General features: G+C 41.4%; 1 protein-coding gene across 2 annotated transcripts in view; it reads left to right on the top strand.

Annotated features, from left to right (window-relative positions):
* tshz1 (teashirt zinc finger homeobox 1) overlaps window positions 1–24,763 on the top strand; it is a 135,036-nt gene extending 110,273 nt beyond the window's left edge. For both annotated transcript variants that reach the window (XM_051935706.1, XM_051935705.1), the window contains exon 3: window positions 20,340–24,763. In XM_051935706.1, coding sequence (XP_051791666.1) covers window positions 20,340–23,488 — 3,149 coding nt within the window. In that variant the 3' untranslated portion in view covers window positions 23,489–24,763. The remainder of the gene's footprint in view (window positions 1–20,339) is intronic.
* Window positions 24,764–26,894: the final 2,131 nt, after the last annotated feature.

Here is a 26,894-nt window from a genome sequence, read left to right as displayed (position 1 = left end):
TTCATATTTGTCTGTCTGTCTGTCTAATGTTTGAACATTCATATTGAGTTTCAGGAATTTGGAACCCATATAGCATTATGTACAAGGCTGTAAAGGAGAGGTGCTGGTCCATTATGGGATACACCGAGGCACATTCTTACACTCACTCATCTGTGTGTCTGTCAATCCATTATCCATTTTGTTGGACCTTTATTTTCCATTTCTTAGTTTCAGCAAGCTTGTATGCAGTTTTTGGACCATTATAGGGCACACTCATGGACACTTCCTCACATAGAAACAGAAGTTAATGGTCAACAGAGAAAGAAACACAGACAGAAATTGAAAAGATGCTAGTTGCACCCTACAATAGACAGATATGAAAGACATTATATATAATACCTAGACTGATATGAAATATACTATATAATAGATATGAAAAGAACTCTACAATATATATGTAAAGCAGTATACTGTATGTGTGTGTGTGTATATATATATATATATATATATATAATACTAGCTGTGTAAGCCCGTGCAGTATAAAGCCTGGGGTCCTAGAAACCATTGAAATCGTCAGAAAAAAATTGAAATGTAGAGATATCAGGTAATTGAAAGGAACTACTCAGGGCATCTCTCTCCTAGGCGGTTTCATGCTGCCGACGTGCTCGCCTTGCTTGTGCATTAGCGGCTAAGCAACTGTCCTTCTTCTGAGGTTTCATTTAGCTGATGTGCTGATGGAAAAATACCAAACTCGAAACTTAAATTTGTTATAATATGACGATGTGCTGATTTGTGCCAAATCGTGCAAAAGAAAGAGGTCCTCTAAAGGAACCCTCAAATAACATAATTCTCCAACAATTCTGAATTCTTCTCATCAGTTGCTATTGTAATGACCTTTTTTATGATCAGCATCAAAGCTGTAAATAATTAATTCCCTCTGTGATAAACAGGTAATATATACTTTTTCCCTTATTTCAACACACAAGAGAATGAAATCATCATTTAGTATCTCCAGCTTCTACCTGTTCAACAAGACGGCGGATCCCCTGCCTTATCAACTCCCTGTTCACCTTCTTTCTAAGTACAACATAATCTCTCTCCCTATCTGTTGACGCCCCTTGCCCCACCTCTTCACGCTGATTGGTCATTTGATTACATTCAGTTTTGACACCATTAAAGTGTGGTCTTAAATCGAAATGCAATACACGCAGAGTTTTCGCTAAGTGAAATGCAATACATCCACCTTGCTTTTAGTTATGACGCTCAGTAAATTAAAATGCACTTTTGTATTGCATTCAATACTGGCACAAAAATTGCGTGCCATAGTGAAAAGCAGTCGATCTTTTAGTTGATATGTTTTGAAATACGACAAAATAAAACCGTGCCCAAAATTAAATAGCCCACTTGCATATGTATTGCATTTCTACGTAATTAACACGTGCGTTTAATTTTGGCATAAATAATCTTCCATATCGTTGCATCTTTTGGGGAAATTTAGGCAAGCGTGTGATCCAAAAACCCTGGCAACAGTCTTGTAGGCTGTAGCGAATGAGACTTTCTTGAAGTAATCTCATTTTATTTATTCACATATTTTACTTTTTAAACCCTGTGCCTTATTTATTATTCTTGATATTTTGATTGATTTTTTCATGGACATTTGCATGGTGTGGCTGATGTGTGACTGGCAGCATTTTAGCCAAGCTAAACGCCAACATTGGCACTGGCTAACACTCTGTTAAAATGGGGGTGTGCCAGGACCCTATTATGGATATGGCACTCTTTGCCCAATCACCCATCTATCCATTAAACATCCATAATTCATTTTTAGGGTCATGGGGAGCTATACATGTGTTACATCATTTTTTTTTTTTCAATGGAGTGGGTACTTTCAAGACCCTCTCCTGTTCAATGTTAAAGAAGAGCCGAAATGGGCATTTAAATGCGCGCCCGCACGCACACACACACACACGCGCGCACACTCATGCCACATTTCATGCAGCTTCTTGCATTTTTCTAAGTTTGTTCAGGCAGCTGTAAATGCGCTGCCATACAAATATCAGGTATTACGTCCACTTAGATTACGATATGGCAGGTTTGCATGTTGTTTGAAGTTGACAGCACATCTGTTTCATCAGGAGAGACTGATACTGGCATCTAAGACACACATCTCAGAGAAGGGAAATAAGATAAAGAAAGACGGAGACGATGCTGCTGCTGCTAGTCAAGGATTCTTCTGTCTGCTCTGAACAACCGCTAGCTTTCTTTTTTACTGGTATTTTTTTTAACTCTTTCACAATCCCAATATTGTGAAGGGGCTGAGGGAAGATTAAAGATTTGATGTTAGGTTTGCCACACCGGTTAGCTCAAGCGGTCAGACCTTACTTGGCTAGTGCACATGTGTTTGAGTGTTGTCTCTGTGTGCACGTGAGCTTTTCCACACACCCTCCTAAAAAAAGACATGAAGGTTAGGTTGGCCTCGTGTAAGTGTGAGGGTGGGTGTTTGCATGAAAGGGTCCTGTCATAGAATGGTGGCCTGTCGAGAGCTGCTTCCTAATTTGTGCTAGGATATATACTTTTGGGCCCCCTACTGTCCAGAATTGAATTTGCAGCCGAATGTCAAGCAGTCAGGTTGAGGATTAGCACCTCCAAGTCTGAGCCCATTGTGTTCAGCCGGAGAAGAATGGAATCCAGGTTGGGGAAGTGGTGCTACCTCAGACAAGGGAGTTTAAGTTTTTAGGGGTTTTGTTCACTAGTGAATGGAAAAAGGGAGAGAGAGATCGTTAGGCAGATCATAGCAGTTATATGGACATTGTACTGGTCATTTGTGGTGAAGAGTGAGCTGAGTCGTAAGCTAAAGCCTCTGGATTGTAGCAATTATGTGGACATCGTACCGGTTATTTGTGGTGAAGAGTGAGCTGAGTCGTAAGGTAAAGCCCTGGATTGTAGCAATTATATGGACATTGTACCGGTTATTTGTGGTGAAGAGTGAGCTGAGTCGTAAGCTAAAGCCTCTGGATTGTAGCAATTATGTGGACATCGAACCGGTTATTTGTGGTGAAGACTGAGCTGAGTCGAAAGGTAAAGCTCTGGATTGTAGCAATTATGTGGACATTGTACCAGTTATTTGTAGTGAAGGGTGAGCTGAGTCGTAAGCTAAAGCTCTGGATTATAGCAATTATATGGACATTGTACCGGTTATTTGTGGTGAAGAGTGAGCTGAGTCGTAAGCTAAAGCTCTGGATTGTACCAATTATGTGGACATTGAACCGGTTATTTGTGGTGAAGAGTGAGCTGAGTCGTAAGATAAAGGTCTGGATTGTAGCAATTATGTGGACATCGTACCGGTTATTTGTGGTGAAGACTGAGCTGAGTCGAAAGGTAAAGCTCTGGATTGTAGCAATTATGTGGACATTGTACCAGTTATTTGTAGTGAAGGGTGAGCTGAGTCGTAAGCTAAAGATCTGGATTATAGCAATTATATGGACATTGTACCAATTATTTGTAGTGAAGAGTGAGTTGAGTCGTAAATTAAAGCTCTGGATTATAGCAATTATATGGACATTGTACCGGTTATTTGTAGTGAAGAGTGAGCTGAGTCGTAAGATAAAGCTCTGGATTGTAGCAATTATGTGGACATTGAACCGGTTATTTGTGGTGAAGAGTGAGCTGAGTCGAAAAGTAAAGCTCTGGATTGTAGCAATTATGTGGACATTGTACCGGTTATTTGTAGTGAAGGGTGAGCTGAGTCGAAAAGTAAAGCTCTGGATTATAGCAATTATATGGACATTGTACCGGTTATTTGTGGTGAAGAGTGAGCTGAGTCGAAAAGTAAAGCTCTGGATTGTAGCAATTATGTGGACATTGTACCGGTTATTTGTGGTGAAGAGTGAGCTGAGTCGAAAAGTAAAGCTCTGGATTGTAGCAATTATGTGGACATTGTACCGGTTATTTGTAGTGAAGGGTGAGCTGAGTCGTAAACTAAAGCTCTGGATTATAGCAATTATATGGACATTGTACCAATTATTTGTAGTGAAGAGTGAGTTGAGTCGTAAGCTAAAGCTCTGGATTATAGCAATTATATGGACATTGTACCGGTTATTTGTAGTGAAGAGTGAGCTGAGTTGTAAGATAAAGCTCTGGATTGTAGCAATTATGTGGACATTGTACCGGTTATTTGTAGTGAAGAGTGAGCTGAGTCGTAAGATAAAGCTCTGGATTGTAGCAATTATGTGGACATTGAACCGGTTATTTGTGGTGAAGAGTGAGCTGAGTCGAAAAGTAAAGCTCTGGATTGTAGCAATTATGTGGACATTGTACCGGTTATTTGTAGTGAAGAGTGAGCTGAGTCGTCAGCTAAAGCTCTGGATTGTAGCAATTATGTGGACATTGTACCGGTTATTTGTAGTGAAGAGTGAGCTGAGTCGTCAGCTAAAGCTCTGGATTGTAGCAATTATGTGGACATTGTACCAATTATTTGTGGTGAAGAGTGAGCTGAGTCGTAAGCTAAAGCTCTGGATTGTAGCAATTATGTGGACATTGTACCGGTTATTTGAGGTGAAGAGTGAGTTGAGTCGTAAGGTAAAGCTCTGGATTGTAGCAATTATCTAGACATTGTACCGGTTATTTGTGGTGAAGAATGAGCTGAGTCGAAAGGTAAAGCTCTCAATTTACCAGTCGGTCTTCCCAATGGCCATTTCAGTTTGGGGCTCTGATTAGGGTCCCCTCTGGACACCTCCCTGAGTTATGTTTCAGGCACGTCCAACTGCGGGGAGACCTAGATCATGCAAGAGAGATTATATCTCCCAACTGGCCTGGGAATGGTTTCGGTATCCCTCGTGGAGGAGGTGGCAGGGAAAAGGGACATCTGGGCATCTTTGCTTAGACTGCTGCCCCCATGACCCAGATCAGGTAAGCGGTAGAAAACGGATGAATGGACGGAGAAATACAATGTTATGAAAGGCAAAGCTCTCAATTTTCCACTCAATCTAAATTCCTAACCTCACCTATGGCCACAAGCTTTGGGTAGTCAACCAAAAGAGCAAGATCATAGATTCAAGTGGTGGAAATTAGCTTCCTTTGTAGGGTGTCTTGGCTTAGCCTTAGAGATACGGTAAGGAGCTCAAAGTAGAAACATTGGTCATCAAAAGGAGCCAGTTGAGGTGGTTCGGGCATCTGATTAGGATGTCTTCTGGACACCTCCCTAGGTAGATGTTTCAGGCAGGTCAAACTGGGAAGAGACCTAGAACATATTGGAGAGATTATACAGGGAGATTCAGTCGAAAGAGGCACGGGATATTCTGTAATAACTTTTGCTGGGATTAAATAATCTGAATGAAACAACGTGCAATGTGCTTCTCAGCATATGGAGCTTCAAACAAGCCGGGATGCCCCTGCGTTGGAGCGATGAGGTAGGCGCCGGACAGCCATCGCGACATTTAATCTCCATTTGCAACTTCTGGGTGCTTACCGCCCGTACCCCTTCACTCAGTCACTCGATTTCTCATCAGGATGGTGTTGTACAGTATCAAGCAATGCGTCTTCATGGTACCAACTGCTGGCTATCTATCTACCCACTGCTGGAGCCAATCCCAGCCAACACAGGGCACAAGGCAGGAACCAATCCCGGGCAGGGTACCAACCCACCGCAGGACACACACAAACACACCCACACACCAAGCACACACTGGGGCCAATTTAGAATCGCCAATCCACCTAACATGCATGTCTTTGGACTGTGGGAGGAAACCCACGCAGACATGGGGAGAACATGCAAACTCCATGTAGGGAGGACTCCCAACTGCGATGCAGCAGTGCTACCCACTGCGCCACCATGCTGCCCATATATATATATATATATATATATATATATATATATATATATATATATATATATATATATATATATATATATATATATACATACAAACCCATCTTTGAAGGTAGCCCTTTGTGTGTCCCACGCCTTTAGTGTGTCACATACTCGCAGTTCCTCTTTCATTGCATCACCAAAACTAACCATTCAGATTGCACAGAGGAACAGGATAGATAGATAGATAGATAGATAGATACACATACCTTTACTGTTTTATTATACAGTAGATTTTATATATATATATACTGTGTATATATATATATATATATATATGTATATAATATATACTGCGGTGGGCTGGTGCCCTGCACGGGGTTTGTTTCCTGCCTTGCATCCTGTGTTAGCTGGGATTGGCTCCAGCAGACCCCCGTGACCCTGTAGTTAGGATATAGCAGGTTGGATAATGGATGGATGGATGGATATATATATATATATCCTATATATATATATATATATATATATAGTGATAGACAGCTTGACCACAGACAGACAGACACCGGATGACGAATGCCACACACGCTTATTAAACTATTTACACGAATCAAACAGTCCTGCACCACACACAGTGCTCCAGCACTAAACACCCTCCAATACGGGCCTTTAAATGTCCGTGGGCCACCTCTCTTCCTCCTGTCGCTGGAGCTTTGTCCACCTCCAGCTCCCGACTCTAGCTCCCTGACTGAAGGAAGGCAGCCCCTTTTATAATCACTCGGACGTGCTGCAGGTGCTTGCTGACGTTCTTTCAGCGGCACTTCCTGGTGTGGCGGAAGTACCGCATGAGCACCAGGGAGCACTCCGGGCGTTGCTGGAAGGTCCTCCACCTTCCCAGGTGTGGCGGAAGTGTCGATCTCCCGGGCTTTATGAGGCTTGGGGCCCCCACGGGTTTGAGCCTCCCTACTACTTCCCTGTGGTCCCCTTGCTATCCAGGGCAGTTGCCCCCTCGTGGCCCGGGGGACGAATAGATCTCCTTCCAGGCATCCCTGCTGTGTCTACCCACCCACCCTCCTGCCACAATATATATATACTGCAGTGGGTTGGCACCCTGCCCGGGATTGGTTCCTGCCTTGTGCCCTGTGTTGGCTGGGATTGGCTCCGGCAGACCCCCGTGACCCTGTGTTCGGATTCAGCGGGTTAGAAAATGGATGAATATATATATATATATATATATATGCATATGCATACATTTTTGGAAGTTGTGTACAGCATTTAGTTCAACATTTGTTGTGTTTAAATGTGCTTTATCAATGAAATATTGATGGATTAATTAATTGATTGGTTGATATACCCTGTGTGTGTGACAGTCATGACCCTGTGATCTGGTAAACCTATAATAAAATATATTATTTATATAGAAAATGTATAAAATAGCATGTGCTAAGCTAAAATAATTAAAATGAACATCAGGTAATTTGACGAAACTCTGCCCTGCGCTGTATATGCCAACTGTAGGTGCATTTTGGCTCGATTGCAGAGGGCGACGTGTCGTTCTTTTCTATGTCTTCCCCTGTTTCTTGGTTCCCCCGGCCTCAAATTGCCTAGCAACATCACAAAGTAAGCCAGCAGAATTGTTGTAACCTTTAAAAATGTTTCAACTTTTTTATGTTTTATTTTTATGCAGCATGCAACGCTTTCTTGTTGATTGTAGAGCTCCGGGCCATCATTACTTTAATCTCTGCATGCACACAGTAAAGTGCATCTTTTCACCCTTCAAAAGTAAACTTGGCCTTCAACCTTTGCACCGCGTACCCCGGACGTGCGCTCGGTTCTCTGTGCCCGCACACTTGGTCACGGTTTGTTATGAAGATAGCATAAATTGGTCAGTAATCATTTTAAGAGACCACAGATTTTAAAAAGTCACGTTTTTCTTATTATAAATATGATGCGAATTAGCAATGCGGAACTTGAAGATAACCAACTTTTATACGACACAGTTGTTTTGCGTTTATTTATGTATTTTTTATTTTCTTGTAAATATCTCTTTTAATAAAAACGTAACGTGAAACCGAATTTTCCTCAGGAATGCTTATATTGCAGGGCTATGCAGGAAGCAGTGTTATGATAATAAATGTAACAGAGCAGTAAATCCAAGAAAAATAAAAGAAAGAAACCCGCTGCATGAAGGAATCAAACAAAATCTGAGTAAAAAAAAATTAAAATCATTAAAAAAATAAAATAAATGCCCTGCATAACATAGCATAGGGGCCACTGAAATGTTGTCTTGAGTTTTTCTGCCATTAATAAAGATAAAAAATGATGGAGTTTTAGTTACATAGAGAACAGCTCAGATTGAAAGCAGACATGGAAGGTTAAGATTGTTTATTTAGTGTTTTGCTTATTTTTTTATTTATTTTATTGACCGTTATAGATGATAAATTGTCAACGGTATGCGATTTCTTTGACTTTTGTTTTCAATCCTCTGTTTCATTCTTACTTACTGCATTATGCTTTGGCCATAAATGACCTCATTGCCACCGCTTGTTATGGTGCAGTGAGGTCTGTGATGAAGGTAACTAATAAGTCCATCCATCCATTGGCCAACCCTCCAATCCCAGCGAACACAGGGTTACGTGGGTCTGCTGGAGCCAATCCCGGCCAACACAGGGCACAAGGCAGGAACCAATCCCGGGCAGGGTGCCAACCCACCGCAGAACTAATAAGTTGTGCATAGAAATAAATTAGAAAACCCGAGGGAGCAAGTGATGTGGAGGTAGGAGTACCAACGTTTTTGTCTTCAGGTCAGTATTTGGTTTCCAGAAGAGTGAATATTCTGGTCAAAACATTAGGCACAAACGTGAGGACATTTTTCTTCACACAGAGAGCCATAGACACGTGGAATAAGTGACCAAGTAGTGCGGTAGACAGTAGGACTTCAGAACTCGGCTTTGGAAGAATTGAGTGGATAGGACTGGTGAGCTTTGCTGACCTGAAAGGCCTGTTCCCATCCAGATTGTTCTCATGTTCTATAATCATAAGTAAGTATGAACAATATTGAAATTTATCTACCACGATATGTCCTGGAAAATTATTATCGCAGATGATTATGTCATTTATTTTACTGCAATCGAATGTCACCTGTGGCTGAGTGCAGGAAAACAGGACGGACAACAGGAATAATTTGGGACACCAAGTGGGTCATCCTGTTTATACAAATAAACTCACGAAATCCACAAAACAATTCGCCACTGGGGCTTAAACAACAGGTTATGCTCGGGTAGCTTTTTTAATGAAAAGAGGTCAGTCGTTTGGGAGCTCCGTTCAGCGGTTTGCTCTCGGGTAAAAGACGACTCCTTTTGGGCAGCCGGGCTTCTTATGGCGGCAGGTCCCAGAAGGGGGGCGGGACTAAGTGCCCTCACCGCCAAGACAGGATGAAATAATCGACCATTCACTTACTTTACTGACGACTGACCATACACAAACTTTGCTGACGTGTAAATTATTACAACATCAACGAATTGATTAGCAACAACTAATGTAGAGCTGTCTTCTAGTGTGGCATTTGCACCATTGTATCTGACTAAAGAGAGCTAGACAAGAACAAGCTAACAGCATACTGGACTAGCGTTCTTTTTATTTCTGTAGGCTTTGCGTCCATATAGACGGGGCGCGGGGCTGAGTGCCCTCACTGGGCGGTTTTTCTGAGCTGCGATGTGAGAAGGAGAAGAGAACATCAGCGACGGCGCCTCCTCTCGCCCCACTGGTGTTATCACACACTTTGTTCAAGCCCATGAGTAGGTCCTCTGATGCACATGTGTGACACAACCCAATCCAGGTTTGTTCCCAAAGCTGCCAGCATACGCTTTGGCTTCCTTGGACACTGAATTGGATTGGATTTAGTAGGTTTGATGCTGTTATTTCAAACAATTTCTGATCATGGGGGACGTGGGAAGATCCCTTTGGGGATCCAAAACTGTGCGGAGAGAAAAGTGGGTGATTGTTCTTCTAAACATGGCTTGGTTGTGGGACAAAGTGTCAGCACACACACCGATGTGCAAGCAGTAAGAATGGAACTCATAACGTTAGAACGGGGAAGTGCCGACCCTCTTCATGTAATGATCTTATGTCATTAATTTGCAACATTAAATAAATATCTATATCTTAAGATTGTGCGGTATACCAGTATACCGAAACACCCAATATTTAAAACAATACGGTACCAGTATTTCATTAGTTGCGGTACCGGAAGTGAATGGTATTTTTCAAGCACCTCACACACACCTGTATTACACATTACAACATTACACACTGTAATAAACATCACACTGTTTGTTAGTGTGATTGGAACTCCAAGGGGGCATCCACCCACACCCCCCACTCTTTGATTATTCCATTTAATAGATGTATTAAATCTTACTCAGATCACCAAGGGGACTCGAGCCCCAGTGGTTGAGCCTGCTCTAGGTGTTGTGGGCCGGGTAAAGCGTCCTCCCAGGACATCTTCTCGGAACTGCAGCTAAAATTGTGAATTTCCCATTGGGATTAATAAAGTATCTATCTATCTATCTATCTATCTATCTATCTATCTATCTATCTATCTATCTATCTATCTATCTATCTATCTATCTATCTAAAAGAGAAGATCCAGTTGGTGACAGCGCCCCCTGTTGTCTCCGAGTGGTGCCGCTTACCTTAGCAGAGCCTGGAAGTTTGATCCCCAGGTGCACATGTGTGAGGACAGATAAAAAGCTTGTTGTGTGAGATTTGAACCCAGGGTGCTGAATGCTGCATTGCTAACCAATACGCTTACTTCAGGGAATTTTTTTTTTTGTTTGTTTGTTTATTTTACCTTTTAACTTCTGATGATTCAACAGAAATACACTTGTGTCTCCATAAATAAACATTTAATAATAGATCTCAGATGACCTTGTTTCGCCTCTCGATATGCACAGTTGTGTTCCTCTGTGCCGCAAGGTTGTTTGTTTTCTCTTCGCAGTCCTCGGTTGTTAACCTACCACATTAACCCTTCAATGTGCAGATTCTGCATTCTAACGACTCGGTAGTTAGGTTTATTTGTAATGTGCTTCAGAGTTCTTTGCTGCCGTACTAGAGCTGAATTTTTACAATGTCTATAAAAAGTATGCATCACACAGTTGGTTTAGTTTGGCTTTTTGGACATTGAACAACAAAAAAAAAAAGACTATTTAGTGTCAATGTGAAAACAGACCTAATTTATAGATATATGGATTGTAGAAGTATTCAAGTCACTATTTAGTAGATGCACCTTTGGTAGCCATGACAGCCTTGAGTCTACAGTATGTGTACAGGTCTCATTCTATCAGCACGGCCATTTTCCCTCGTTCTTCTTTGCAGAACTGCTCAAACTCTTTCAGGTTGCATGGGGTTTGTGAATGAGCAGCCCTAGTAACACTTTAATTTACGCACTGCAAAAATGCATCTATTACTCATTTATTGTTATGTAACAAGACCTTAACAGGCACTTCTTTGTGTCTTCATAACACTTGCAAAGCATCAGTAAAGTGTTTATTCGTCTCTGCAATGTGACAGACTCACAAAACTTCACTTGGGAGTGGTTTGAGGAGTCTTAACTAAGAAACATTTCTGTTAATATTTCATATTTAGTTTACAACCCGTGATTCCTTCATATTAAGAAGTCATTTTACCATCGTGTCAACATGCCACACGGCATACAGATCTACTGATGCTTTGTAAGTGTTCTGAAGACCAAACGAAGCCTTTGTTAAGGTCTTGTTACATAAGAGTAAATGAGTAATAGATGGATTTTTGTTCCTAAACTAAAGTGTTACCAGGGCTGCTCACTCACGATCCCCAAGTTTAGTCTTTATGTTTAATGTTTCTCATTGTTTATAAGCCAACAACAACATTGTTACAGCCTTTAAACCCGAACTTTAACAGGTTAGGGGGCTAAAAAGCAGCCTGATGATTCACGCTGGTAGTGATAAAATGCCTTGTATCTTGTATGTTATGTGCTTTCTATCAACATAGTATAATCAACAATCAACATAATATTGGCGGTGCCAGAAATTGAGGAGTCGGTGTCAGTGATGCCATAAATTGAGGAGTCAGAGTCGGAGATACCAGAAATTGAAGAATCAGGATCAAAGTCTGTGGAACCATAAATTAAGGGGTCAGAGTCAGTGATACCAGAAATTGAGGAGTCAGAGTCTGTGGTACCATAAATTAAGGGGTCAGAGTCTGTGGTACCATACATTAAGGGGTCAGAGTCAGTGATACCAGAAATTGAGGAGTCAGAGTCGTTGATTCCAGAAATTGAGGAGTCAGAGTCAGTGATTCCAGAAACTGAGGAGTCAGAGTCAGTGATTCCAGAAACTGAGGAGTCAGAGTCAGTGATTCCAGAAACTGAGGAGTCAGAGTTGGTGATTCCAGAAATTGAGGAGTCAGAGTTGGTGATACCAGAAATTGAGGAGTCAGAGTCGTTGATTCCAGAAATTGAGGAGTCAGAGTCAGTGATTCCAGAAATTGAGGAGTCAGAGTCAGAGTCAGTGATACCATAAATTGAGGAGTCAGAGTCAGTGATACCATAAATTGAGGAGTCAGAGTCAGTGATACCATAAATTGAGGAGTCAGAGTCGTTGATTCCAGAAATTGAGGAGTCAGAGTCAGTGATACCAGAAATTGAGGAGTCAGAGTGTGTGGTACCATAAATTAAGGGGTCAGAGTCTGTGGTACCATAAATTGAGGAGTCAGACTCAGTGATACCAGAAAATGAGGAAACCGAGTCAGTGATACCATAAATTGAGGAGTCAGAGTCGAAGTCTGAGGTGCCAGAAATTGAGGAGTCAAAGCTGGAGATACCAGAAACTGAGGAGCAGGAATCAGTGAGCCAGAAATTGAGGAGTCCGAATCTGTAGTACCATAAATTGAGGAGTTGTTTTGTGTACTGACTCCACTGCCCTGGTGATAATGAAATGTTGTTGTGCTTTTCTTGTAAAGTCTGTTGTCTCCTTGTATTTACAGGATGCTCCAAGTATTTCTAGTAATAATTGTGCTACAATAAGTAAAGATTGATTGAAATTCACGTTTACAGACATTTGTTCAACAAAACAAAAATAAGATGGGTTCCTTTGTGGAGTTTTACAGAATAGCTCTATGTCTTATGTTTCTTCTACGTCTGCAATGAACTGTAACAACCTGTAGCTTCGGCCACTTTTTATACATTTTTTTTTTAACATTGCTCTCCATCACATGTTTGTTATTTTCCTTCTTTTTTCAAATGCTGTGTGGCTCCCTGCTAATGAAAATCGATAACAAGCAGTAGCTTTGGCATGTGAATAGTGATTTATAAACAATAATGTAATTACGATGAACTTAAATTAGTTTTGTAACAGATGTAGTATTCAGTTAGATATCTGAGCTAACCAGACACATTGCGTTTTGTCTTATGGTATTTATCATCCGGTATTAATTAAATCTCTGGTAATCTGCAACTGAGTCTGCAGTGAGCTGGTTTGGTAGCATTTATTGGCCTGTTTTAATATGTGTAATGGCAAAGAACAGTTGCTTCTCATTCTAAAAATTCTTAGTTAAATTAAAATTAATCTTTTCCATCTAACCATCTATTTTTCTCGTAACCCACTTATTGCAGTTCATGGCTGTTAGGAGTCAGTAGCTATGCCTGTGACATCAGGGACAAAGTAGGAGCCAAACCTGAGCAAGGATGAAAATGAGTTTGTTATGTTTCCTTGTTGCATCATTCATTGATTTTCAAACAGGGGAAAGACGTAATGACTGTACTAGCAACATTAGCACAGAATGCCAGTCATCCTGTGTGCATTTTGAAGTTGCTGATTATCTTAGCAGTATTAAGCTAGAGTACTAGCAAGGGACGTTTTAGCGATGAACCTCGGAGCAAAGGCATAGTCAAAACAAGAAATGGGTCGAAATGGAAAGATCTATCGCACAGCTACCGAACCCACAATGGAGGTTCAAAGATGCAAGCACGAGTCAAAACCTAAAATCATTTGTAGATACAAGGATTGTTTTTTAAAAACAAGAGATTGATCATCACAAAGGGGTTTGGAATCTGTAAATTCAGATGAGTAAGTGCCATAAATGGTGAATTTTTAACCCATTACATCATGATCAGTGGTTCATGACCTCTGGGGATAAGCAAGAGACCAATCATCACAAAGGCAAATCGAATGAGGAAGTGTCATAAATGGTGACTTGTTAACCTGTTGCATCATTACCAGATCTGAGGATATTTGAGAGACATCATCACAAAGGCTTTTGTAATCCACAATCTTGGTTGAGGAAGTTCCATAAATGGTGACCTTTTAACCCGTTTCTTCATTACCAGTGGTTCACATCCTCTGAGAACACACCCCTAACAACACGCGAGCCATCCTAATGACCAGACAACCAAAATTACGACAGTCGTAAACAGACAAAATGGTGGCGGAGACAGGATGAAATAATCGACCGTTCACTTGCTTCACTGACAACTGACAATACGCAAACTTTGCTGATACGTAATTTATTGATTTGTGGACAGCATCAACAAATTGATTATCAACAACTACTGTTGAGGTCTCTTCTAGTCTGACATTTGCACCATTTTATCTGACTAAAGAGAGCTAGTGAGGAACAAGCTAACAGCATACTAGATTAGCAATGTTGGCCACTGTAGCTTTCTTTTTGTTTCTGGTAAGCTTTGCCTCCATCTAAAGGGAATCCTTTGTGTTCCAGGTTCACCATAACATTAACAGAAACAGTCCAAATTAGGCTACATCCACCCTGCTATGCTTTTATTTAAAAACGCGTACGTTACTCTGTGTTTTCACCTTTCATCCATTCTATTCGTGGTGTTTCTAACCTCCGAAAATAGAGAGGTCTCCAGAGCTGTATTCTACTAAAAATGCTGACTCAGCATTGCAACGTGGATGGGTGAAAACGCAGAGTTTTGAAAACGCTGCCTTTAATCTCGCTCTCATGTAGTCATTCCCTGATTGGATGCTGCTCATTATAACGTCTGATTCCCTGATTGGTCACCTTTCACAGAAGATCACCATATTCCAACACAGCGGATGCAGAGAAGTTGCTTTCCATAGCTGTTGTTGCACTGCTTATCTGTATGCATCTAAATTGTGTTCTGTACAGTTTGAATGTTGTATATGTGCGCAAAAGGCAAATAATTTACCAGCTGCTACTGTAGCCATTACCATCCCTACAAGGCGTTTTCTGTTGATATGCGCAAATTTGCCGTATACGTTTTTAATGATTTAAATGTGGTTAAAGATACTTTAGTAAAGTATAATATTAAAACACTGTGCATAAAGATCATTTTCATTTAAAAACACTGTACTTAAAAGAAAATGTAGCATTAGTGTCCAGTGAGAATATGAATTGGGGTTGTATTATGTGTCCTTATTTGACATCTAAGGGGTTCGTACCCCTTTCTTTCCTACCACAGATGTACATATTTACACTGCCTACTGCTTCTTGTTGCTTGCTTTTGACACACAACATATAAAATGTTTGTCCTAGGGAACTGTTTAGGACTTTTTTGCAAGGAAAATGTAAGTTCTGTATTTCATTTAAATTTCCTCAGCCATCAGATCTTCTTGGGAAAAATGGTAGTTTCTGTTAAGAAAAGAAAAACAAAAAGTCTGTGGCTGTAGTTTTTGTAATGTTTTAAAGAAATACTCTTGGTTAAAAGATTACAGTGACCTTGTACGACAATATAGGCTTTGTAAAGTTTAATGTCAGATACTTCCGCATTCATCAGTAATGGATCCTTCAAATACAAGTTTGATCAGATTCCTTTCAAATGTCTGCACTGACCAGTAAGCTCTTATGGTTTGAAGCACTCATTTGAAAGACATCTATCAGTCCTAATGAGTGTGGGGCTCAGTGTGACGTTCTGTGAGCAGGCCATCCTGAAGCAATTAAGAACACCGACATTCTTATTATTAATATTTCAATACTTGATGGTGGTGGAAGGCATCCCTTTGGAAATAAGAAACAACTTCATTGATGACCAGGCAGGCAATATATGTATATTTTTATTATTTAAAATATAAATGTTGAGAGCGGCATGACTGAAGCTAGCTCTTTGCAAATGATGAATAATTGCAAGACTGTGCGGTCCTAACAATTAGGGGCCCGGAATGAGCTGTCGAAAGTCCCACTTAGCATGAATTTTGGATGAGAATTACGTGCAAGCTAATTTATAATAGATGTAATCGTTTAACCATTTTTTACACAAACTATCATCTACTTGTGTCACATAAATGCTTTTGAGGTAAGGATATGCAGTGATTTTAGAAATATTGTAAGGGAAGAAAACAGTTTACCAGAAAAAAAGTGAAGCTTTAAAATAAGGGAAGCCTGGCGACTATTTTTATTACCTGTTTAATGTGTAATATTTCACTGACTTCTTATTAATGGCATTTGATATAATCATTTGATGTCAGTGGAGTACTACTCAAATATTTTTGTAATATTTCATACCGGGGTTCCATGAATATGCTATAAATATTTCTTGCATTGGTTTGTTGCTTCTAATAACATTTGCTATGTATCTACACAATAAAGACGAGCTCTTGAAGGTTATCATTCATTTACATTCTTTTATCTGATATTCCTTTCATCTTGATTTAGCTTCTTGGTTAAAAATTTTAATTTATAATTTTTAATTTTTTTATTTCTTTTTATTATTTATCAAATATATATATATATATATCCATCCATCCATTTTCCAACCCGCTGAATCCGAACACAGGGTCACGGGGGTCTGCTGGAGCCAACACAGGGCACAAGGCAGGAACCAATCCCGGGCAGGGTGCCAACCCACCGCAGATATATATATATATATATATATATATACACATACACACACAGGTGCATCTCAAAAAATTAGAATATCGTCAAAAAGTTAATTTATTTCAGTAATTCAATTGAAAAAGTGGAACTCATATATTATATAGATTCATTACACACAGAGTGATATGTTTCAAGTGTTTATCTCTTTTCATTTTGTTGATTATGGCTTATAGCTAATGACTGATTATATATATATATATATATATATATATATATATATATATATATATATATATATATATATATAATATTCACGGCATTCGTAGTCTGTGTCACAATCTGATTGTATGGGTGGTTACCTACCAGGTAACGCTTGTGGTTGGCCAGCAATCTGCTAACATCCGCCACGGTGCCCTCAGTTTGTGAGGAGCAGATCATAGAATGGTTGAAATAGTTTATTGTCAAATAAATGCAAAGAGTACGCGACACGTGTTTCGCCCTCATTCTGGGCTCATCAGGCGTACAAACTCCACTGCACTCCCTCTCGGGAATCGAACCTCGGACGTCAGCGCCAGAGGCGATGCCCCTAACGTTGCGCCACGGCGTGTGGTTCGTTTATTTGACAGCATGTAGATCGGGGTAATTACATTCACGGCAATATATATAATAATCAGTCAGTTATATACGAGGGCAATCCCAAAAGTAAGGTCTCCTATTTTTTTAGAAATACAAACAACCGTTTATTTTCTATAATGTTTACATCATTTTAAAGGTTAAAGACTTATTTATTTTTCTACATAATCGCCATTTCGGTCGATGCATTTTTGTAGACGCTGTGGTAGTTTTAGAATGCCCATGTCATACCAGCTCACCGCCATGTCCTTCAGGAAGCGTTGAACCTCATCTTTCACCTCTTCGTCGGAGCAGAATCGCCTTCCGGACAAATGTTCTTTCAACTAAGGGTACAGGTGGTAGTCACTGGGTGCCAAGTCCGGACTATAGGGTGGGTGGGTGGGTGATGAAGTTCCAACCGCCGATCTTTACGCACGTTTTCCTCAACCTTCGCGACTGTCTCGTCGGAAATTGACGGTCTCCTGCGCGAACTTCGCACTTGGCGGTAGCGTTCAATGGGAGCTCCATTTTCAAGGGCTGCCAAGCCAAGATTGAACATCCCAGCGAAGCCGCGCATGCTTGTTTGGGAGTGGAGGAAGCACCAATCACAACAGTGTGGCCAACAGCCGTACGAACAGTTTCTCTACATCCCCACCGCTTTGGAGACCTTACTTTTGGGATTGCCCTCGTATATGCACACACTATATAAGGAGTCCAGACCCTTTGAGCAATCTGATTGGTCAGTTTGGCTTTGGTATGAGTGGTCCATTTGGCTTTGGCGACACAACGAAAGAGGAAGTGCGAGTGTGAAATGCATAAGGAGGAGTAAAGGCGCCTCCTGAGAGAGTGGCCTTCAAAAACTGCAAGTGTAAAATTAGACAGGGGACAAGGAAGGTGCCTAAAAAATAACAACAAAGTCTCTGAAGCAGGTTATACGGGGACACGCTCGAGAGAGGGAGCTTTGGTGAAGAGACATTCACATACACGTGAACACAGAGGAAAGGTGCTGAAGGTACTTGTAGGACGAGACAGCAAATATTTTTACATTATTCTATTAACTATCTTCGACAGGTACCATGGCCAGTATGTTTATATACAACATATATATATTGCGATGCACGGGCGCGTACAACCGCCCCAACCCCATCACAGACAGACAGGCACTTGCACTTCCTCTTTGGATTGCATCACTGAAGCCAAACTGACCAATCACACCAAAGCCAAACTGACCAATCATATTGCTCTAAGGGACAGGACACACATACACCTTGGTGTTTTAGTATATATTGTGTGTTTGTTTGTGTATATATATTTATATACTTATATGCAGGAGAGGGCAAAAGTAGGTTTGCAGTTGTTCATATGGAAAAAGACATACAGGTTATGATTATTATCATAGCTTTATTAACTCAATAACGTTTTCACTCATAAGAATGTCACAATGGCACAGTTCACTTAGGGACAATTTAATAAGTGCTCAAATTGCTGGCCTTCATTATTTAAACATTCTTGTTGTCTACTTGCTACACTCAAGCACACTTTAATAATAATAATAAGAAGAAGAAGACAAATAATACAAAAAAATAATAGAATAATTAATAAATGAAAAATAATACAAGAAACAAACTCTGTGTTTCACATACTCACAGCTATCAACCTACTTTTGCCCACCCCTGTATATACAGACAGCATTAAGTTCACCTTGACCGTGTAAGCAATTAAAGGGATAGCTACACCATGAAGTCCCGTTCACATTGAATCAATATTCCTCCATGAACTACACATTGTGTCACTGTGAAGTTACAGTCGCATCAAAGCGTTTTTGTGAAGTGACGTTTTGCAACAACTCAAGTAACGAGTGTTGATAAGTTTACTGGAAAAGCTGACGTTTACTGAAAGTCCCGAAATACTGGTAGCCACCGTACCTTTTCAAATTTTATTTATTTTTTTTTTTGTCGGTACCTTTCCTGTACCAGTGTACTGTACAACCCTACCCCTCACCTACTGTTACAGGCTCGGACTCCAGTGCCTTTCTTTGATGAAAAATTATTACACAATTACAGAGGCACTAATTGGTTAACCAGTTTTCATTTTTAATTTGCATTTGGCAATGCCTAAAAACAAAGGTGTAATGTTACCCCATATTTCTTATTGAAATATTTTTTTAAAAATTGTATTTTGATTCATATGTCCCACCATCTTGGCCTAAATGTGCGATCTGCCATTCAGCCTGTTGGATATTTTCAGAAAGAATTGAGAGAGCCAAAGCTACAGTATATACTCACGTATAAGTCGGGTTTTGAAACATGAAAAATCGATCATAAAAATCAAACTCCGACTTATACGCCCATTCAAAAATGCAACACTTCATTTTTTATTTATTTTTTTTTTACTTCTTCTTCCCTCCTCCAATCTTGCATCAGTTTCTCAGACAAATCGAATTTTGTTGCAGCGGTGCAGTTACCAATTTCTTTCACCACTTCAACAATGTTTAATTTGAAACCAGTTTCATATTTTCTTCTGATCGAACTCTCCATCGTAGATAAGAGATGCTCTTACGATAAAGGTGTATGAGGGTGTGAGATACAAAAAACACTAAATAGTGCAAACGTCACTTCAGAATAGTTCGGGTATTACTGTGTGGTCATGTAGGCACAATACATAGAAAAAAAGGCCGTGTGCTCTGTGGTTCCTCTCTCAGGTGGGCGTTAGCATGTCATAATCTCTTGGACCAATAGCGTGAGTTTTCCACATTCGACTTATACGAACGACATTATAAAATACCAGAAATTATTCAGTAAAATCAAGTTCCGACCTATCTGCGGGGGAACGTATCCGCGAGTATATATGGTAATTATATTTAGTCATCACAGCCAATGCATTGCAGAACATCAGATGCTCACGGTTGGTAGTTCTCTCACTCAGATGTACAGTAGATCTTACTGACCCTGCATGCATGAGACGCCAGGTTCATGATGCCAGAAAAGAAGTTGGTTGCCATCCGCCACCCAGGATCAGGCCTGTGCTTTACTTTGTCAGAATTTTAGGTTTTGACCAATGACCTCCTTCATGCACTGAATACTCAATGTTGGCTCTTTTCTTTTCTGTCTTTCAGCATATGTGCCTGAGGAGGAGCTGAAGGCAGCCGAAATTGATGAAGAAAACCTCCAGGATGACGGACTGTCTCTAGATATTCAGGACAGTGAGTTTGTGTGCAACGAGGAGGAGGACAGTAAAGATATCCCCAGCTACCAGAACTCCCCTCTGAGCACAGCCACCAATCAGGATGCAGGCTATGGATCACCCCTCAGTGATACTAGTGACAGGCTGACCGACTTCAGGAGCACTTCCTCGAAAGATGGCCATGAGAAAGAGGAAGGCGCCACCATAGACAATGGGGCTTTGCTACATGACAGTTTATCTAAGATGAAAGCCATCTATGCAAACTTGATCTCTGATTCCTCTTGGGCGAGCATTACCAAGGATATAATGAAATCCAAGCCACCGAGTGCCAGCACCAGTAGCAATGGAAACAGCCACAGTGGGAGTCACACGTCCAGCAATGGGGGAGGCCTAGCCTACGACTGGCACCAGGCTGCCCTGGCTAAAACCTTACAACAGGCCCCTTACAATATCTTGCCGGAGCCCAGCCTGTTCAGTACAGTGCAGCTTTACCGACAGCACAACAGACTGTATGGTTCGGTCTTCACGGGCGCCAGTAAATTTCGATGCAAAGACTGCAGTGCTGCCTATGATACTCTAGTGGGCCTGACAGTGCATATGAATGAGACTGGTCACTACCGGGACGACAATGAAGACAAGGAGACGGACAGTAGCAAGAAATGGTCAAAGCCCAGGAAGCGCTCCTTAATGGAGATGGAAGGGAAGGAGGATGCGCAGAAAGTTCTGAAGTGCATGTACTGTGGGCACTCCTTTGAGTCACTGCAAGACCTGAGCGTCCACATGATCAAAACTAAACATTACCAGAAAGTGCCTCTTAAGGAACCAGTGCCAGCTCTCACCTCCAAACTGGTCCCCTCTACCAAAAAGCGAGCACTTCAGGACTCGGTCTCCCCGTGTTCCCCCGAGTCCACCGGCAGCACAGCAGGTGTGTCCGTGGGGGACCTGTCAAAAGAGCAAAAAGCCGCCAACCCTTACGTGACCCCAAACAACCGGTATGGCTATCAGAATGGTGCCAGTTACACCTGGCAGTTTGAGGCTCGTAAAGCCCAGATACTAAAGTGCATGGAATGCGGTAGCTCCCACGATACCTTGCAACAACTTACGGCTCACATGATGGTAACCGGACATTTTCTAAAGGTTACCAACTCTGCTTCTAAAAAGGGGAAGCAACTTGTCTTTGACCCGGTGGTGGAAGAAAAAATCCAGTCCATCCCTTTGCCTCCAACTACAACGCGGCTACCATTACCCAACATCAAGTCGCAGCCAGAGTCGCCAGCTCATTCGTCCGGCTCAGAGGAGAAAAAGGATTTCGAGGATGAACAGATGGAGCTCAAGGAGCCTGAGAAAAAAATCAAAGAGGAAAAAGAAGAGCCCGGGGAAAAATTTGAGCCAACTACCCCTTACAAGTACCTCCGTGAGGAAGATTTAGACGACAGTCCAAAAGGTGGCATGGACATTCTGAAGTCTCTTGAAAACACCGTTTCCAGTGCAATTAGCAAAGCCCAAAACGGTGCCCCAACCTGGGGGGGATATCCCAGCATACACGCAGCCTATCAGCTCCAAGGTTCCGTCAAACCTGTTCAGCCGACTGTTCAGAGCATTCACGTGCAACCTTCTTTCAGCAGCAGCATGAAAACGTTGTCGACTGAACTCGCGGCGGTGATTCATTCTCCTGGTAGCCAGTCTCCTCCGCTCCACAAGAGCAACGTCTCCGCCATGGAGGAACTTGTGGAGAAGGTCACGGGTAAAATTTCAGCAAATAAGGTGGAGAAAGCGATCGAGAAATGCAAACCCATCCTGAGCAAACCGGTGTCTCCCACCTCTAAGGAAAATAAGGACATGCTTAAACCGGATGATCTAAGCAGCAGGCAACTGAAGAAGAGTAGTGTTTCGGAAGCTGAGCCTTCCAAGGTGCATAAAGAGGGTTCGTTAGATAATCACGTGAAAAATGGCACAGAGTCCCTCAAGTCACCCATCAGTAATGGTTGCAACAGTTTGGGAATCATTACAGACCATTCACCAGAGCAGCCTTTTGTTAACCCCTTAAGCGCATTGCAATCGATTATGAACACCCATCTAGGCAAAGCTTCAAAGCCCGTCAGTCCCAGTTTGGACCCCTTGGCAATGTTGTACAAAATTAGCAACAGCATGTTAGAGAAACCCATGTACCCTCCAACTCAGGTTAAGCAAACGGAATCCATCAACAGGTACTATTACGAAAGCAATGACCAGCCCATTGACTTGACCAAGGCCAAGAATAACGGCAGCAATTCGAACGGCAGCAGCAGTCGACCCATCATCTCCAGTGTGTCTGAATCAATTTCTTCCCCACTGAGGGAAAATGCACTGATGGACATATCGGATATGGTGAAGAACCTGACCGGGCGCTTGACCCCCAAGTCATCCACACCATCGTCGATCTCCGAAAAGTCCGATGCCGACGGGAGCACCTTTGAGGACGCTTTGGAAGAGCTTTCTCCCGTTCAGAAGCGGAAGGGGAGACAGTCCAACTGGAACCCGCAGCATCTTCTGATTCTTCAGGCCCAGTTTGTCTCGAGTCTGAAGGAGACGCCGGAAGGCAAATACGTAATGACTGACTTGGGCCCTCAGGAGCGTGTCCACATTTGCAAGTTTACGGGTCTCTCCATGACCACTATTAGCCATTGGCTAGCCAACGTTAAGTACCAGTTGAGGAGGACAGGTGGAACCAAGTTCCTAAAGAATATTGATTCAGGTCAACCCGTCTTCCTCTGCAATGATTGTGCCTCTCAGTTCAGGACTCCTTCCACGTACATAAACCACTTGGAGTCTCACCTAGGCTTCAGTCTCAAGGACCTCTCCAAACTGTCCCTAGAGCATATCCGGGAGCAGCAGACTGTCGCCAAGGTCATCACGGACAAGACTTTTGGGTCTCTGGGGTTCGTCGAGGAGGACTCAGGCTCCCTATTCCAGTGTAAACTGTGCAACAGGACTTTTGCTAGCAAACATGCAGTGAAACTGCACCTTAGTAAAACACATGGCAAGTCACCAGAGGACCATCTGGTATATGTGAATGAACTAGAAAAACTAGAGAAGTCGTAAAAGTCCAGGTGAGCAGCTGTGTCCTCGACCATAGAATCATTGCACTAATTTTAATCACAGTACTGCACTAGGCCTGAACTGAGCCTTTGAAATCAGTCTTACTTGTGTTGTAAAACTGCCTAACTGGACCATATTTTTTCTTACACTTAATTTTCTAATGTATTTATATGCTATTTGTCTGACCTGTGCATGTCAATTTTTTTTTTGTGAATCAAGGATTATTCCTTGTGTTTTTTGTTTTTTTTCTTGATTTTTTTATTTTATTTTTTTTGATTTGACATTTTTGTTCATGCCTAATACTACTGTTTCTCTCGAACCTACAGTGGTGACCGCAAACCAGACCGTGGAAATGTACGATTGATTGCGCTAGGAATTGATCCATTTTCAATTTGGCCCAACGAAAATGACATATTACGAGAAAAAAAAAAATATCGTTTTTTTTTTTTTTTTTTCCCTTTGATATTAAATCGATTCAATCATTACTTTTTTTTTTTTTGTAATTTTCAAATTCTTCAGAGGACACCAAAAAAAGAAATAAGAGAAAGAACACACTAAGGCTTCATCCCAATTTCTGAAAGCTTGAAGGGATTACGGGTCGCCTTTGTAGGTTGACGGTCAGGAATTGAAAAAACATATCCCCTCTCGGAAACAAAGCGCCGGGGCTGGCGAATGTGAAAATAGTATGCAAGTTTTTCAATTGCTCAAGATGCCATTTTGTTTTTTCTTTCACTGTAAAATATCACTGTTTCTAGTGATTTACAAATATAAGCTTTGGTACAAGTTAATCTTTCTATAGTGTGCCGCTTTAATGATTTCAACCCATTAGGCAAACTGTTACTTAACGTGTAAATGATTGGCAACAATGTGTAAAAGTACATTTGACATCTCTTTCCATTTGGAACAGTTCGACTTTATTTGTACTTTAAGGCTGTATGCATTATTTAACTTTTATATTGTCATTTTATATATTAAAAAAAAAAAATGGGCAAAATTCTCTGTATATACTGTAGAGTCACATGTTTTGGAATAAAATTTAGTTCCTGCAGCTTGGTTTACAAAGATAATTTTAACTCTACGTGCGTCAGTTTGGATGCATGTAATTATGTGAAAGAACGTCAAAGCAAACAATGCACAATGAATTATACATTGATGTTTTATCATAATTAATGTTAAAAAACAAAAAAAAAAAAAAAAAGATTTAGCTCGGAAAGCTACTCCCAATTGTTTTTTTTTTCCCTCAATTGTAAAATAAACCCTAATACAGTTCTTGGTTAATTTGTGTTCTTTATTTTTCTTTGTTGGGATTCAGTTTTTGGTGTTTCACATTCAAGAGTCGGGGATGGTGGTTGAACACACGTAAGCGCGTACGAAATTTGACAAACGAGCAGACACAAACAAAACTGTATAGGCCATAAGCATGCTCCTTTCCGGATTCCACGTCAGCCGGCTGCTTCACTTCCGGCGCTGATATCATAACGGACGATCTGTGACGATTTTTCACCTGATCCCTTCAAGACGCACCCAGACTTAAGGTAAACGACGCCAACGATCTCAGTCGGTCCTCATGGTTTTCAGGCTTCACGAGGAAGAATTTCGAAGGTAAGATCCAGACGTATTAAAAACTTGTGTCTGCTATGAACTTATATGTGAGGTTACATTAGGCTTCTTTAACAAAAAAAACAGAATTTCGATAATTAATCATTAAGTTTATATAGGGACAGTTAAATATGTACAGTATGTGAGCTTAATACATAATCACATGAGTCTGCTGGACATGTTGCCATGTAAAAAAGAGAATGTCTCTGTCTGAACCAGCAAAACGGCGAAAGCCAAACTGCTGCTTCGTAGATAGATAGATAGATAGATAGATAGATAGATAGATAGATAGATAGATAGATAGATAGATAGATAGATAGATAGATAGATAGATAGATAGATAGATAGATAGATAGATAGATAGATAGATTCCCATACTCCAGCAGCAGCATATTGATAAATAACAATATTAAATTAAAGTGTGATAACAATGCAGGTATAACAGACAGTAACTATGTATAATATTAATGATAATATTAATGTTTAAACACCCCCGCCCCCCCCCCCCCCGGGTGGAATTGAAGAGTCGCAGAGTGTGGTGGAGGAACGATCTCCTCAGTCTGTCAGTGGAGCAGGACGGTGACAGCAATCTGTCACTGAAGCTGCTCCTCTGTCTGGAGATGATCCTGTTCGGTGGATGCAGTGGATTCTCCATGATTGACAGGAGTCTGCTCAGCGCCCGTTGCTCCACCACAGATGTCAAACTGTCCAGCTCCGTGCCTACAATAGAGCCTGCCTTCGTCACCAGTTTATCCAGGCGTGAGGCATCCTTCTTCTTAATGCTGCCTCCCCAGCACACCACCGCGTAGAACAGGGCACTCACCACAACCGTCTGATAGAACAACCATCTAATAGAATTGTAAGGGTCTCCGTTTGTTTCCTCAGCTGGAGGATCTCCTCTCTTTCATCAAGTGCTAGGTCGGCAACTGCTGCATCCAGTTCCCAAAGCGTAGTCATAGTCCTCAAGAATTTTATCATTCTCCTCTTCACCCGGAGTGTTATCCTCAATTGGTTGCTTTCTCCTCTCCCAAAACCCCCGGTCTTGAACATGGAACGGAGACATCGTTCCACTCAAACAACACATGAAACGCTCCCTTCTTCAACAGGCTCGCGAAAATCCCCTTTTTTTAAAATGCCAGCTACAAACTCAGGTATGGGGGACTAACCATAAAGCTCTCCCTGCGGATAGCGACGAGCCATTTAGATCGGGTTTCCACATCGGAGGGAAAATGTTATGAAAACTACTGGAAGTACCTTGTTGTTCTTACTGGAAGCTCGACATAAAGGTACACAACAACGTTCAGCTGTCGAGCTATCTGTGCACTGAAAGCTAAGCTTCTTTTTCTCGGACACTGTTGCCACTAAACAAAATTCACAACTGCAGTATGGACAACCGAATGGACCGATATGGCTGAGATTTCACCAGAAATACGTTAGCACTACTGTGCGTATTTAGCATATTTGACCGACTGAATGAGAGTGTCTGCTCCGTTAAGCTTATTTATTAAGCTAATAGCTAATCTGTCCTAGTGTGCCATCTAGATACTTCTATTGCCGGGCGTACACTGTATAATTTTTAGAAATCGTGTTCAGACGACTAACTCTCCCTACACTCCGTATACTTCTAACACTCGCTCCTAGACAGCCACCCAAATGTCAGCGGTGAAGCACTGCTCAGCTTTCACATGATGCTGCTGGTGTCTCTGAGAGGATAGGCAGTTGTGACGGGGATGGGGGGCCAGAGAAACTAAATGGGCAGGCATAGCGGAGGGTGAGAGAGAGCCTGCAACTGCATAAGAGAGACCCTTGT

The sequence above is a fragment of the Erpetoichthys calabaricus genome, chromosome 13 (genome assembly GCF_900747795.2).
Source record: "Erpetoichthys calabaricus chromosome 13, fErpCal1.3, whole genome shotgun sequence".
In the NCBI taxonomy this organism is placed as follows: Eukaryota; Metazoa; Chordata; class Cladistia; order Polypteriformes; family Polypteridae; genus Erpetoichthys; species Erpetoichthys calabaricus.
The sequence above is the reverse complement of the archived record's forward strand: the minus strand, read 5'-3'. Positions and strand labels throughout refer to the sequence as shown.